General features: G+C 35.7%; 1 protein-coding gene across 1 annotated transcript; it reads right to left on the bottom strand.

Moving 5' to 3' along the window:
* Positions 1-2,958: 2,958 nt before the first annotated feature.
* LOC118797989 (interferon-induced protein 44-like) lies at positions 2,959-16,857 on the bottom strand. The gene is made up of 8 exons (XM_036557284.1): positions 16,799-16,857; positions 15,473-15,611; positions 13,525-13,637; positions 11,763-11,967; positions 11,126-11,278; positions 6,511-6,682; positions 6,324-6,424; positions 2,959-3,243 (listed from the first exon to the last, which is right to left on the bottom strand). The coding sequence occupies exons 1-8, from the start codon at positions 16,855-16,857 to the stop codon at positions 3,064-3,066; spliced, it is 1,122 nt and encodes a 373-aa protein (XP_036413177.1). The 3' UTR covers positions 2,959-3,063.
* Positions 16,858-17,104: the final 247 nt, after the last annotated feature.

Here is a 17,104-nt window from a genome sequence, read left to right as displayed (position 1 = left end):
TTTCTTGCATTTTTATTTTCACTTATTTACTTTCTGTAGAGTGATTAGCTGAGCCTCACCACAAGCATTTCAATGCATAAATGTCCTGACATGTTGTGCAAATGACAAATAAACTTGAAACTTGAACTTAAAACTTGAACTCACACAGTGAAAAAATAGAAATGCTGTATAGAAAAAAAAGATGCATCGATAATCGTTTTATAATCGCATCGCAGCCTCTGAATCATAACTGAATCGAATCGTGAGGTGCCTAGAGATTCCCACCCCTAGTTAGAATGTTATCCACTCAGGTTATATGTTTAGTATTGAGTATTACATCTCTTAGGATTGCACCAGCATTACTGTTATAAGGACTCTGACTGTTCAGTTCAAGATTGTGTGTGGCCATTCTTAATGCTCATGCAACTGTAGTGTAAATGTGATTTTTTTTTTCACATTGTTGTGAATAAAAATAAATCTGAGCATATTTATGCATTGCAGTAGTATTTTTTGGGAATATGTTGTTAGTTATTATTACAATTTGACTATCAATTTGTTACTTATATATTTACTTTACTCATATGTACTTGTAATTAAAACACTGATCTCAAAAATCACCAATCGGTTGCTGCTAGTTCTTAAGTAGGTACTAGTGAGTTAATAGTATAGGTCAGATCATTTACTTTTCACTTTACTTGTGGGGTCACAAAGAATAATAGGCAATAGTGATATACAAGTAAATAATACTTCATTAATGATTAAGTAAGAACAGTAAGAAATTGATGGTCCAAGACTAGCCACCAAATACATTAGCTTTCAATGTTTTCAATGTTATAAGCATATAATTTGGTATGTATTTATGTGTATTTGATTTTCTTCACCAGGTCTGGCTGCCTACCTGCATTAATGGAGGAAGATCAGTGACTTGTCAGGACCTTGCTGATTTAAACCATGGGAAAAGCATAGGCCTTAAGAAGGACCAATGACTGAGAGAGTGAGAACCACTACACTACAATACACTATGCCTACCCTTTGTCTTAATTAAACTGCACAGCTTTTGTGTCCATTGAAGAGGTTCAATCATGTTTCTTTTGTACTACCCTAATTTGAAACATGTAAGAGGCATTATATTAGATCTATATTAGAGGGGAAGCACCACTTACATGTGACCTTGCATATTTGTCAGGTAAGAGCAGTTCAGTTGGTTTTGTTAGTGTAGTGCCTTCACTGATAAAATGGCATCATTTACATTATACAAATGTGTGCATTGGTTCCACACAAATGAAAATGTTTAATCAAATATGATTGTCGTTTAATTAAGTACTTACACATGTACATGTAAGCCAATGTACACATGTGAAAGCAACCATTTTTCAGTGTGGGGTCACCAAACCTATCCACATTTGTGGGTAAGACCAGGGACCCCTGACATAGAGGGCATTTAGACTGAGAGAAGATGGGTATAGTTGTGTTTTTTGTTCTTTTCTGTGTGTGTGTGTGTGTGTGTGTGTGCGTGTGTGTGTGTGTGTGTGTGCGTGTGTGTGTGTGTGTGTGTGCATGTAAAATAGTGTGACATATGATTTAATATACTTCAGCGGAGTGTGGAACGTAACATTCAGAATAGAAGTTTATCAGCATTGAGTAATCTATGAAGTAAGATGGTAACACCTGATTACTTTCTTTTTAGTTAATAATTAGTTAAGAAAACCTTAAACATGCAGTTACCACAATAGTTCATGATTGGTTACTAAATTATTACACTTTTAAAAGCAGTACAACTCATTATAAAGAGGAGTACGTGAAGAAAAACGTTAAAGTTCATGCTTGATTACTTATTCTTAACTTAGTAAGTACTTAAGCATTAGTTAAGAAGAGATTAAACATGTAGTTACAACAATAGTCAAAAACTGGTTATTAATTAAATACACTTGAACCAACATAGTAGTTTAATATAGTGAAGAGAAATTAATGAATAACTATGATGGTAATTCTTCATTACACAGTTAGTTAATAAGTACGTAAGCATTATATTTATAATATTATAGACAGGTTTATATTGCCTTATGCATGCATTATAACATGTTATGAATGTGTTCATAGACCCAGTATTCATAGAATGCATAACCATTATAGCATACAAGTAAGTTATAAATAAAGTTTCATTTAACCTTTGTGTGGTGTTGATGTTTTTTGTTACTCAGTGGTCTGGTGGACCCACCACATTATAGTAAATCAATACAGCCATAAAAACATATGTAAATGAATGATACAAATCACTCATGATATTTGCTTACAATATGGCTTACAATATGAATCCAACCTAATGAACCTGAAAAAAAGCAAAAAAGATACATCCTGATTTAAGCAGCGAATCATTTACATTTTAGTCTGTATAAATCTCCAATAAAATTTGTCATTTCAGCCTAAGCAACAGTCTATGTTACAAAACTGTATTTGGCAGGAATCCTGGGCTGTGTTTGTCTTCTCTGTGTTTAAACTGTATATGTGCGTAAGTTGTGTCCAGTCTGTTGTTGCTTGGTTTTCTGAGGCTCTGTCTGCACTTTCCAGATCACAGACTGCGTAGCAGGTATGCAGTGGGGTTGCGCTAACATACTAGTTGTACCCTTGTTCGTGGTGGATTTCACAACAGTACAGCACCAAAAGTTTAACAGGGTCCCCAGGCATGTATTCTCATTACAAGATCACATTTGACCATGTGAGACTATTGAACCACAAGCCTATAAACAGTAATCATGCCAATGGTTGCCTCCATTTCATGCTGTAGCTTATTTTGTCTGCTTGGAAATTTGGAGTGAAATTCCATTTAAGATTTTGTCTGTTCTTGTATATACTAAAGTTTCATTGTTCTTATTTTTATGTTGAAGATTAAATCCCAGAAAAGCCATATATCCCATAAAGACTATAAACACCATGTAGCCTACTGAGTGACTAAACAAAAAATAGCTGAAAATGAAGTGTAGTGAGACTACATGTGAAAAGGTGTCTGCTGGTGCTTTCTGACATCTCTGTACATGCCCATTGCTGAAACTACTGTCATCACACCATTGCACAAATGTGTTATCCTTATTCATTGTCTGCAAAAATCTGCTCCTCTACATAGTCATTGGCAAACATAATGATATTTGTCAAAGCCATCAGAATCAAAATATCCAGATGCAGGTCATTTGTAACTTCCTCATTGTAGTTCTTCACAGGGAAGATGCAGTTCATTGGGACCCCCAGTCTGTTACTGCACTCCTGCATCTGTAGGACAAACACAACAGACTTTTGTTCAGTACACTTGTTTCATTATGAGATTAAGACCCACATCCTTATTCCTGTATTTGGGGTTAATTTTGTGCCAAAAGTTGTAAATAAAAAAGAAGATCCACAGGCAAAATTACTTGAAAAGATATTAACGTAACGTTCGAGTGAATGCAGCAAGCAATGTAACTAACATTTGGTAGGTTATGAGATAGCAAACTGTCACTACAGTTGCTGCTATCACAAACATTAAATTATAACTAAATTATAGCCTGTATCTATATGGAGGTGCTCAGCTTTTTCAGTTTCTGAATGAAGTGATAATAGATCTAATAATAGATCTTCATGCTACGTTTGCTTTTCCGACATGGAACAGGAAAATGTAAATAGGAAGCCAGCTTCATTCTCATCAACTTCTATGTGATGACTGTACCCAGTGCTTCAAAGCCATTCTGGAGCTATTTTTGAGTGGTCCTTCGCTTTTGGGCTGCTCTTCTCACTAACTGTCTCTAACTGACTGCGCAGTTGGATGAAGACCTCCTGTGCTTGGCCAATTGATGGTCAAGTGAAGTTCCTTCCGCTTGTGGATAAAAGCCCCAGTGGGGTTTATAGGAACATTTAGGAGTTGAGAAAAAAGTCGGTAACCAGTGCAATTGCTATCTTGTTGGTGATACTGCTTTTTCAAAGAGTGAATTCTAAATAGCACTAGTAGGAGAACAAATTAGTGTCATCAGCTGGTTTAGTGCTTTTTCTTACTGTGTTTAATACCTTTTTTTTTTTACTGCACTTAACTTTATCATGGATTGGAATGTTATGATTTATTTAGCTGTGTTGTTGTACTATTTGTTGTTGTTATTACCAATGTCTGGTCTAAATTTCATGTCAATACACGCACTGGAAATATATTAATAAAAAGTTGTTGACGTCTTGAATACTTATTACCCCACTGTAAATCTATGTAGTGCATTCATAATGAAGTATGCAGCTTCTATGCTACATACCAGGAAGCTGCAATCTCAGCTTCTCTGCCCACATCTAAGCTAAGCTCATCATGCTATGGTGATTTTGTTCCATTCTGATTGCCTATCTGCATGTATGTGTGAATGCCGTCCTTTGCTTGATCTATCACTGGATGATCTATGATGTTTTAACCAATTTTCATTTCTTTTTACATTACATTACCTTCAGTCTGTTGGTGGGTCTGATTAATGAAATGTAACACGTTTGGGGTCATGTGTCACCCTGTGTAAAATATATATATTTTTTTTTGCAAACTCAACTAGATTAGGTCAAACAATACTGGAAACCTTTCAGTTTTCTAGCTGCGAGTGCTAACTGGACTAGCAGTGTTCATTAAAGAGATGAGTAAGCTAATGAAACTAGGCCTTGTTTAACTGCTTAGTTCACTGTGTTTTAATTTGCAGCATTCTGTAAACAGGCATGCTGAGAAATAAATCCAGATTCAGACACGGAAGCATTGTCTATGTACAGAAGCTTAACTGCCTTCATAACCACCGAACAGTCTGGTCAGCCATTATATGCCAATTTCATACCCTTTTTTAATGATCAAACATAGTCAACTGTGTTGAACCTCTACTGTTAATCTTTTGATTGTAAGTGACCACAATCAGCATTTTCTTCTAAACAATAGACACATCACCTGGCAATGATAGCTGGCAGTTGGCAGTGGCACTTTGCACCCTTTACTGCTATACCACTTTACATCTAGGTTTGGGATGCAACGGAATACAAGTATTGGGAATAGGGGGCAAATTTTGGGCACCAGGCACAGTGCACAGCATGAGAAAAATATTTATTGTTTATTGTATTGTATTTCTTTATTGGTATTGCGGTTGGTTGGTATTCATTTAAGGGTTAAACAGCTGACAGTCAACAAGGTAAATGTGCTTTGATCATTAATCTTGCTGTAGTTCAGTACAAATTAGGGTTAAATTTAGTCTCCATTCAAAACAATGCAAATAGTGGGAAATTCAAAAGGGAAACTAAAAATATATATTTAAATATATTTACAGTAATTTTCACTAAAACCGCTCAACAAATGGCTGCTTGGAAGTCAGAACTAGTGATTGGCCACTAACTCCCTTCTTTAGTAACCAAAGTAGTTACGTGATGGATGTGCACACTGGAGGATCAAACTGCTTTTACTGTTTTAAAGAAGGGGTTGGGTGTGGAAAAAAACAACAAAGATAAGCAGAACTTCAAATATGCTCATGGAAATGCAGTCTTGTATTATTTATTTGTATAATAACATGGAGTATCAAAACTAGAAACCAAAATCTATTTATTTCTGAAGCTGTTGGAGCATTCAGGGAAGGCACTGGTTAGTCAGGTCTATCATTACCTCTTACACCCCTGATAGGGAATACATATTCAGAATGCAGAAATTAAGTATCTGTATTCACTCCAAGCTACATTTTGAAAAAGCCATATTCAGAACAGTTACTTTTTGCCTTTTTTAGGAGAGTACTATTAGAATAGTTACCCACAAAGTTAAAAAAAAAACATACAATCTTTAAAAGAAACAACATCAATGCTTTTCATGAACTATTTAAGAATCACTGCATGGCGGGTAGCAAACATGCTTGTCAGACAGACTCTCAAGAGGATTAATGGCCTCAATCAACAGCCTCTTTACAAATACTAAAGTTCCTACTAAAGCCTGAGTAGACCTTCGATGTGGTGATCAGTTATTAATCTCAGCATTACTGAGCTCTGCTAAAGCCTGAGTAGACTGATAAATCAATGTGATGATCAGTTATTAATCTCAGTGTTACTGAGCTCTGCTAAAGCCTGAGTAGACAGATAAATCAATGTGATGGTCAAAATGAACAGTAAATGAATAACAGTTACTGAGTATTGCAAAAATAAATGATGATGTTTTTTTTTAAATACTTGTGTTTAGAACATATTTTTATATTTGAAACTTAATATATATCAAAAATACCAAATGTCAAGCTGAAATCATTCTTTTGTAGCTATTGTGAGAGGTAAGGGGAATTAAGTTGCAAAAATAATAATAATTAAAAAAAACAAAAAAACAATATGTCTACTTTACTCACCTTCTCCTTGATTTTCTTGCTGGTGTAGATCTTTTTCAGGTCCTCATGGACTAGTGGACATGCTGTATCCACCATGGGCATTATGACCACTTGGGGTATGTCTGTTAAAGAGAAGACTAACTGTTTGTGTATTTCAAAGATGAATTCTCATTTTTATTCTTCACCACACAGAAACATGAAGACTCACCCAAGTTACGAGCTCTTTCCCGAACAGTTTTCATCTTCACGATCACTTCATCAGAGATGATGGAGATTTTGTCTGCTGGTAGGACGCTCACCAGACAGTGAACTTTGTCCTTCAGGCCGGGGTTGCTGTAGTAGTATTTGTCCCTTTTGTCAAGTGGACTAACAGGATTGAACTGAAAAAAACAAAAAATGAAGTGTCTTGATATAACATCATGTTCAGTACTACACTGACTACATTTAAACACTTTTAAATTTATAACTTTATTACGCTCAGCAAAGCAGAGACAGCAGTCTTTTCTAATCATATATTACTGTACATGATATCTGTTCTGCTGTAATGTAAACAGGAAGCCTTATTTAAGCTATAACCAAACAGGGTTGCAGACTGCAGCCATGTGAACCAGGTTCTAAAGGAATATATAGTTTCACAAAGTGAAATACATTACACGAACATTCAAAAATGGATATTATTAATTTTGTGCAAACAACTGAGTTGACTGAAATAAAATAAATGGACTGAGTGTAAGTCAAATTTGTACATTTTCCCAACAAATGAATTTATTTTATTATCTTATATACATGGGAAATATGACTACTACAGCACCACCCTGCTTTATCTCCCTCGAATATTGAGCAATTACTACTTTCAAAATGAGCTATATATATATATATATATAGGATGAAAATGTATTCATTTTGATTCAACTAATACTAAGTGTGACAATAAGCACAGAGTCTGTGAGACAATAATCACAGAGTCCTGAGACCCCGCCTATTCATTTGTGTCCTTTGTAGTGGACACTTTGTTTCTGCCGCTATCATTTTACTCGTTTGAGTTACCCTAATAAGTCTTGCTGTATCTTAAAGAGGACATCCTGGGCTTCCCAGTGATACCACATGTGTTGGGGTAGGATGCTGAAAAATTCCACTTCCTGTTTAAACAAAATGGCCTCCATATCAACAAGCACATTTTATGGAATGAGAAAAGGTAAGCCAAATATTCTTTATTTATTGCTTTTTTTACTACAACATTCATATATTTTATTGCTTTTGAGGTTGTTAGGAACTGTTTAATGAGGCCTGAGAGCAGTTTATTTATTTTCAAAATTAAATAATAACCATTTTATAAGTGTCCACTATAGTGGACACTAAGATGATCTTCATGTCTTTTGCGGGCACTAAAGGTTTTAACATATTGTTTTAGGAGACAGAACAGAGGCAGAGAAGATTTTGTACAAAATAATTGAGGGAGATTCAGACTTAGATTTATCAGATGAGGAAAATGCTGAGGACGAGTTTAAGCCTGATGAAGAAGAGGTAGAGAGTTCTAATGAAGAGGCAGGTAGCTCATCAGATCAGATCACAGACACAGACCAACAGGAGAGCCGTCGTCCTTTGTGGGCCAGGACTAGCACGTATGTTTTATTTCATTTTAGGATTACCATAAATAATGTTTATAACCAGTAAAAATATATATATAAATACTGCATTGTTGAACTAATGGCAGCACAAAATACACTTGGCAACAGAAAGTACAGTAAATGAAATAACTATTAACTACATTACATTGTGATCAGATTGGTTGGAGTTTTAAAGTGAATAAAAATAATTACATTTCAGATGTATCAGATCAAAGTGTTTGGAGGTTAAATTAATAATAATGGTATTAATGAAATTTCATTAAACTGTTTATTCTGCTTTTCCACCAACACAGATTCACACCTGTGCTACCTAGGCCTCCTGATTATCAAGATGACCCTACACTTCGTGCAGATTGGAGTCCAATTCAGTACTTTTCCCAATACATTGACAGCAAGGTTTTTGAAGACTTGGCAACTTTCACAAATCAAAGGGAGCTACAGACTAGAGGAGTTTCTCTGAACACCACTCCACAGGAAATGAAAGTCTTCTTTGGCATATCAGTTCACATGGCCTGCCTTGGTTATCCCAGAATCAAGATGTTTTGGGCCAAAAAAACAAAAGTGCCAATTATAAGTAACAAAATGACAAGAGATAGGTTCTTCAAGCTGAGAAACTCACTGAAAATTGTAAATGACCTTGATGTGAATGAGGAAACAAAGAATACAGACATTCTTTGGAAAGCCAGGCCACTCCTTGACAGAGTGAAGCAAAGCTGCCTTAGGCTTTCAAAACCAGGAAAGCTCTGCATTGATGAGTAAATCATTCCTTTCACAGGCCGCTGTCCAATCAGGCAGTTTGTTCCAGGCAAGCCATACCTGACGGGCTTGAAGGTATTTGTCCTCGCCTCTCCAGATGGTCTGGTGCTGGACTTTGAAGTATACCAAGGAAAGAATACATTTAATGACAAAAGATTGGGCATTGGGGCAGCAGCAGTCCTACGTATGGTTGAATCTGTTCCCACAGGAAGTCAGCTGTTCTTTGACCAGTACTTCACATCAGTCAGTCTCATGGATGCTTTGCTGGAAAAGGGCTTTCCAGCAACTGGAACCATAATGAAGAACAGAGTGCCAAAGCCATGTCTGCTTACTGGTGACAAACAATTGCAACAAGAAGGGAGAGAAGCATCAGTGATGGTGGTCAGAAATAGTCCTGAGCTGGCTATCACAAAGTGGTATGACAACAAGCCAGTGCTAATGGCCTCTACCATACTTGGGAAAGATCCTGAAGATGTCTGTACAAGATGGTCCAACAAAGACAAAGCACACATCCAAGTGAGAAGATCAGCAGTTATCAGAGAGTACAATGACAACATGGGCGGGGTGGATTTATGTGACCGAATGTTGAGCTTTTACAGAATGTCAAGCAGGACCAAAAAATGGACTACACGAGTGATAGGTCACTTTTTTGATGTTGCCATCACAAACTCCTGGATCCAGTACAAGTCAGACAGCAAAGTCCTGAATCGACCTGCAAAGGAAACTGAACAGTACTTGGACTTTAAATTGCACCTGGCTGAAGAGCTGTTGGATCTTCCAGAACTTGACAACAGTGCAAGTGAAGGGAGTGAAGAAGAGTATGAGCCACCAATGAAAATGAGGATTCCACATCCAGAGCCATCTGTGCGTAAATATGGAGCCATGCACATGCCAGAGATGGTGGATTGCAAAGATGCAGAAAGATGCAGAAATAAGGGCTGCAGAAACAAGACATACATGAGATGCACCAAGTGCAAGATGTTTCTCTGCATTACCAAAAGAAGAAATTGCTTCCTGGACTATCATTGTTGAAAAAAAAAATCCTCAAGATATAACACGCAAACAAACGAAAAACTAACCAAGTTTTTAGTTCTGAAGAAGTTCAGTATTTCTGTAGATGAAATTAACAAAAATGTTCAAAAAGAATTCAAAAGCAGTGAAAGATTTTAGGTCAGCTGTTCTATACTTGAGAGTGCAAAAGACATGAGAAAGCAAGTCACAACATATGCAAAAGAAATAAAAGAGAATAAAAAAAAAACTTTAAGTTAATAAGAACATCTACTTTACCAACCTGAAAATCAACAAACAAAATGAATTCAGAATAAAAGTCAAATATGTCCTTGTTTTATTGTTATTGCTTAACTTGTTATATTTCACTGTTCTGAAGATTAAAACCGTCCTGCCGTCCACTATAGTGGACATGCTATAAAAAAAAAAAAATAATAATTTTTAAAAAGTCTAAATGGTAATATGTTTTATTTATGCCAAAAGATAGGAAATCACAAAAAATCTAAATTGCAACACACTTTTTTTCATTGGTTCTCAGGAGGATATATATATATATATATATATATATATATATAAATATATATATATATATATATATATATAAATATATATATATATATATATATATATAGGATGAAAATGTATTCATTTTGATTCAACTAATACTAAGTGTGACAATAAGCAGCCAATTAATTACATTAGCAGTTTCGTCAACTGCAAATGATTTCAAAATCCAGGACAGGAAGCAGGATTAAAGATGGAATTTGAAGACTTCTGGTCTAAGCCTGGTCATTGAATCACAGAGCCACTCTTGATTAGATATCTTTGGGTGGTGGACAACCCTTAACCTAACAGTGACAATATGTAAAACCCTAACAACACACTGACACACTCATACTACCCTCCAACACACTGAACTCTTAAAAATAAAGGTGTGGAACAATAACATAGAAGAGCCACTTTTGGCCACTTAAAGATCCTTTTTATGGAGTTCTTTTTGAAACCATTTTTGTAAATGCGTGTGCATGAAGAACATTTGTAGAGTGTAAATAACCATCAAGTAACATAAAGTTAGAACCTAGGATACCTGTGAGGATGGGAACTGGTGGGGTAGAAGATAGATTGTGTAGAATTCCAGTGGGTCTGTAATTGTATGCCTATAGAGTAGAACTAGAAAAATGGAGGCAATTCTTTTTGTATTAGGTGTACAATTACTAGTAAGGTAGGTTAACCACACAAAATGGCCAGTGAGTGAATGTACAATGTATTTATTGAAGTGGACAGGGAGCGTGAATGACTACTATAAACTGTAAGCATTTCATATGGTACACTCTACTCTATTTCATACAGTATGTTTCATATGTATTTTATATATCTCTATGCTGACAATACTCAGAATATAATTTAAAAATGGTATGTTCATCAACTTACTGTGTAACCATTTCTCACATGGCCCTCTAATATGTTGATAATATCATTTGTGTGGACCCCCTCTGAAGTCCCTGGTTCAAGACCCATGATGTCAGAGAAGACAAATGGATAGTAAGCTCCAGGTCCACCTTTCTTCAGCCTGTGGGTTTTGAACTGGACACAAAATAATAGAAGCAAATTTTATGAAAAGTAAACAATTGTTGAGATATTTTAATTACAGGGTAATATATATTGTCACTATTAGAACAAAACCTTTATTCTCCAAAAAAGTAACTTTTGGATCTATTTCTATTGGTCCATTTAACATGATATTTTGACACGTTGTTAATGGACCTTTCAATTTATGTAATAAAAATGAAAAATGACAAATATGGAGACATGGTTTGTTCAGACTGTGACCATATACCGTAATAGTCTCCTCTGAAAGTACTGGAACAGCAAGTACAGTTCTTTTGTTTTTGCTATATACTGAATACATTTGGGTTTGACATCAAGAACTGGGACCACACACCAGTTCAGTTAAATGGAGTATTACACTCTTTGTTTTGTGCTATTGACCTTCAGAATGCCTTGAAGGGGGGAAAAGCTATTAAAAGTCTCAGAGTGTGAACTAAATATTTAGCAGCCTTGTTTCTACCTTGATAGTGAAGCTTTTTCCAGCAGCAGAATCCGCCAAAGCAGCTATTGTGATGTGGCCTTGAAGGACGGTGTTGACAGAGTTGATAAAGCTGGACTTTCCTGCTCCAATAGGTCCATGAAGCAGAATCCTCAGCTGACTGACTTCTTCAATTCTAAGCTGGAATTCCTTCAGTTTTCTCAACATCTGTTCTTTGTTGGCTTCACTAATTAGGAAGCATATAAGAAAATTAGCTGATGCACTGATATAATTGGATAATTAATTATCTATTTTGAAAAAAGTAATGTCTGGTCAGTCAGTGGTCATACCTCCATGTTACTGGCCTCCATGGATTATCAAATTCTGTGAAAATTAAACTTATTTTTAATAGTGTGTATGTGCATAAATGCAATACCAAAAATTTCCAAAAAAGCCTGTGCAAAATGTAAATAAAAACAGAATGCAATTATGTGTAAATAGTACAAAAAAAACATATCAGATGTTGAAACTGAGAATTTTATTGTTTTGCTTTTCTTCCAAAAATATATGCCCATTTTTACTTGCTGTGCATTTTGTTTGATAATTGGTCATACAGCCTTCTGACTCCATACAGGTAAAAGGTACAACTATCTATCATTTCAGTTGGAAACTTTGGAAACCAGTTTGTGCACTTTAAAAGCCAAACATTCTTGATGAGATGCACTGGTGATTCACCTTAAGTGCCTTGGAAGAAATAGCTTTAGATCAAAATGAGGCAAGAGGTGGATAAAGGAGAAACGAGACAGTTGCAGATAAACATGAGTGTTATTATCAGCAAATCGGAGCATGATGGTCCTTATTCATCACAACAACATAACATAGAGCATTGATCTGACCACCTAACGTAAGAAGTACTCTGCATCTGAGTCATGAAACTTTTGTACAACATGGAAACAAGCAGAGATTGGAGTGCAAATGATGAATCAAGAGCATGAAATCAAGCATACTGCACTTACTGACAATATATATGATACAAACTTATGTATCAAACTTACAAACTTATGTATATAAACTGTTATATTTATGATGACTGGAAAGAATAGTATGTGAAATAAACAAAATGTCTGTTTTTTAAGATGGTAGAAGGATGTTATTGTGTAGTGTGATTATTTTCAGAAAATATCTTATTTAAATGCTTTATTATTGCAGTGATGCTTCTGCAATAGCTGTGTTTTGTATTGTTATTTTGTGGGTGGAGTCAGCAGTATAAAACAAAACACAGTGTAATATGTCTCTAAATGGAATGTGGAATAGTTGTGTATTTGTATTGCCATGAGCAAAAATATTACTATTGTTGCTGTTCACAAATCAACCACAAATCAAGCATTTTTTCAGGCTCTTAAATTTACACTCACTCCTGCCCAAAGTGAGTTTGATCGTACAGACACCCCAAAGATGAAACTGAAACTGAAAAAGGGCCGGTGTGTGACATTCTTGAGATCTCTACTAAACATCAAGATAAAACACATGAGGTTACTAGAATCTTTTTCTCAAGAGAAATGTCTGAGCAGCAGGAGACTTAAACTAAAGTCTCCTTCGTCTTTCCTTCTGATGGTTGTCTTGGAGAAACTACAAATGCATTAGAGCTCTTTTTTATTTTTCTCTCTTATGGCTTTAAGATTGATATTAGCACGTGTTTGTTAGTGTTATCATTAAACTTCAAATTCATAACTTTTTAACACCTCTTTTTTTCAAAAAATGTGTAGTGGTGATCGATCCATATGAACTGCCTTCAGCAACTTACCTGGGAGTGCAGGGGGAGGTGCAGGTGCTGGGGGAGCCTGGGGAGCTTGGAGAGCCTGGCGGGCCTGGAGAGCCTGGCGAAGCTGGAGACCCAGGCGACGCATTCGTAATGCCCTTGAATGGAAGGGGAATAAATAATAGGTATAAAGCAACGTTTGATAAAAAGGGGATTATTTACATTTGATTTACATAGACATTCAAAGTCTAGTGTCAAGTTTGTAACAATAGAAGAGCTCTTTTTGGTGCTCTATAGAACCATTTTCAAAAAGGTTCTGTAAAAACCTATGTACAACACATTTTCCATCAATCTGAAGAACCATTTCATCATGCTAAGAACCATTTAAGCATAAAATGACTATATATATATAGAACTCATGTTTCTAAACAGAACCATTTCTTTTTCCAAAGAACACTTAAAGAACCATCTTTTTTAAGAGTGTACTTTTACATCTACTAGAGTTAATATTAGTTGAAAGGAATGATACTTGTACTTGAGAAAAAAACACCACCCACTTCTCCACACATCTGTTTGGGCAAGTTGTGAACATATGGTGGAACCTGTATAAACTGCAGTTTTCAGACATTGTCCTCCTGTTTTAAAAACAATACAAACAAAACATTTGACATGTTATTATCTTGAAGCTGTACTGTTGATACATTACTTACATTAAGTAGATGTATTGTTAATATGTTACTTCCATTATGCAAAACATAACCTCACCCAACCTTACCCTAAACCTAACCCAAATCATGGCCCTAAACCTAATTTTAACCTCAATCCAAAACCTAATCCTAACCCTCACATGTTTTTGACATGAAGTCCTGAAGTCCAGGACAGACAATGGGCCTGGCAGCATCTTTTAGCAGAGGAACTGAAGTTTGTTAGGTGTTTTTCTTTTGTATTGAGGATTACTGGTCTAAATTAAAAGCTTGAAAATGACAGCTGAGCAACAGTAAAGCATTCTAGGTGCAAAACCAAAAGAACATTATGAAATTAAACCCCAAAAAGTAACTAACAACTCCATGGCTTTTCAATGGGTAAACTAAGTAAAAGGTAGATACTCACAAATACACTTTACAAGTAAAAGTATTATAATTTGAAAAAATGCCTTCAAACACACTAAAAACCATTGTTAAAGATCAGTGCACATGAGCAATCATTTTTGACTGCCAGTGTACAACTTACAGATCTCCCTTCTTGATTTTTTTCCACACAACCATGAAACAGTACCTCTGTAAATGACTAAATTCAGTTATTTAAATAACTGACACTCTCTGTATTTTTATTCCTTCTGACTCTGATACTTAGAAACATTTAAACTGTAGAAACTGATGCTAAACTTTAGCTTATAACCTTTACTTACCTTTTAGAATGCTGAGAAATGCAGCCTCTCAGTGGGGAGAAGTGTGGGTAATGTGAGATGTTGCTTCACCTCTGTAAGAATGCATGAAACTTGAGAGTCAAGATATTTGTATATCGCTCAGGCTCTCATGTTTTTCTTTTTTCTTTCACTTACAAAAACACAGACCAGAAGAAGCACATGTATGAGAGTAGTGATAAAAACTTGCTCACTAGAAGAGCCACAAATTAGAAGCTAAAAGATACAGTAAAATATGGGCAGTTTAAATAGCAATAACAGTAACGTAACCTATTTTACATCCAAACCACAAACACAACTTGGTTTGATGTCATATCTAGCTAAGAAATTGGGGCGGGGGTGGGTGGGGGGGGGGTTACCCAAGTTCAGTGATTATTCAGAGAGACAATATTAGTTAACATGTGCACTGTTAACTGTTACCTTGTTTATTAAGTGATAGAAATGAACAGAATAACAAGAAATAAGTCAGGCAATGGTAAGTCAAATCACAAGGTTGGCATATATGGATAAAATACCTGAAATTAGTCACAGAATATTCTAGGTTTAGGACTAATCTTTGGCAGAGGTGACCTGGGCCTCAGACATGCATGTGCTGGTGCATGATAGGTTGGTGTCATTCCGCTTATACGGGGTGTAGGTGTGGTCATTTGGTTTTAGAGGGGGCTTCTCATCAAGTTTCTCCGAGCGAGAGAATTGGTCATACAGCCTTCTGACTCCATACAGGTAAAAGGTACAACAACTATCTATCATTTCAGTTGGAAACTTTGGAAACCAGTTTGTGCACTTTAAAAGCCAAACATTCTTGATGAGATGCACTGGTGATTCACCTTAAGTGCCTTGGAAGAAATAGCTTTAGATCAAAATGAGGCAAGAGGTGGATAAAGGAGAAACGAGACAGTTGCAGATAAACATGAGTGTTATTATCAGCAAATCGGAGCATGATGGTCCTTATTCATCACAACAACATAACATAGAGCATTGATCTGACCACCTAACGTAAGAAGTACTCTGCATCTGAGTCATGAAACTTTTGTACAACATGGAAACAAGCAGAGATTGGAGTGCAAATGATGAATCAAGAGCATGAAATCAAGCATACTGCACTTACTGGCAATATATATGATACAAACTTATGTATCAAACTTACAAACTTATGTATATAAACTGTTATATTTATGATGACTGGAAAGAATAGTATGTGAAATAAACAAAATGTCTGTTTTTTAAGATGGTAGAAGGATGTTATTGTGTAGTGTGATTATTTTCAGAAAATATCTTATTTAAATGCTTTATTATTGCAGTGATGCTTCTGCAATAGCTGTGTTTTGTATTGTTATTTTGTGGGTGGAGTCAGCAGTATAAAACAAAACACAGTGTAATATGTCTCTAAATGGAATGTGGAATAGTTGTGTATTTGTATTGCCATGAGCAAAAATATTACTATTGTTGCTGTTCACAAATCAACCACAAATCAAGCATTTTTTCAGGCTCTTAAATTTACACTCACTCCTGCCCAAAGTGAGTTTGATCGTACAGACACCCCAAAGATGAAACTGAAACTGAAAAAGGGCCGGTGTGTGACATTCTTGAGATCTCTACTAAACATCAAGATAAAACACATGAGGTTACTAGAATCTTTTTCTCAAGAGAAATGTCTGAGCAGCAGGAGACTTAAACTAAAGTCTCCTTCGTCTTTCCTTCTGATGGTTGTCTTGGAGAAACTACAAATGCATTAGAGCTCTTTTTTATTTTTCTCTCTTATGGCTTTAAGATTGATATTAGCACGTGTTTGTTAGTGTTATCATTAAACTTCAAATTCATAACTTTTTAACACCTCTTTTTTTCAAAAAATGTGTAGTGGTGATCGATCCATATGAACTGCCTTCAGCAACTTACCTGGGAGTGCAGGGGGAGGTGCAGGTGCTGGGGGAGCCTGGGGAGCTTGGAGAGCTCATGTTATTGCTTTAACACAGACATAACATTTTGGGTTACACTTTATTTGGAGTTGTCCTTTGTAGATGAGTAATAACAGATTACCAGTAACACATCAACAACATATCAGTGAAGTAGCAGTAGTGAAGCATCTGAATACATTGAAGTAAATATCTTGTAGATGTACTGTTTATACATAACAGTACATCTACTTAAAGTAAGTAAATATGTTAATTCCATTATGCAAAACATAACCTTACCCAACCTTAC

The sequence above is a fragment of the Colossoma macropomum genome, unplaced genomic scaffold (assembly GCF_904425465.1).
Source record: "Colossoma macropomum unplaced genomic scaffold, Colossoma_macropomum, whole genome shotgun sequence".
NCBI lineage: Eukaryota > Metazoa > Chordata > Actinopteri > Characiformes > Serrasalmidae > Colossoma > Colossoma macropomum.
The sequence above is the reverse complement of the archived record's forward strand: the minus strand, read 5'-3'. Positions and strand labels throughout refer to the sequence as shown.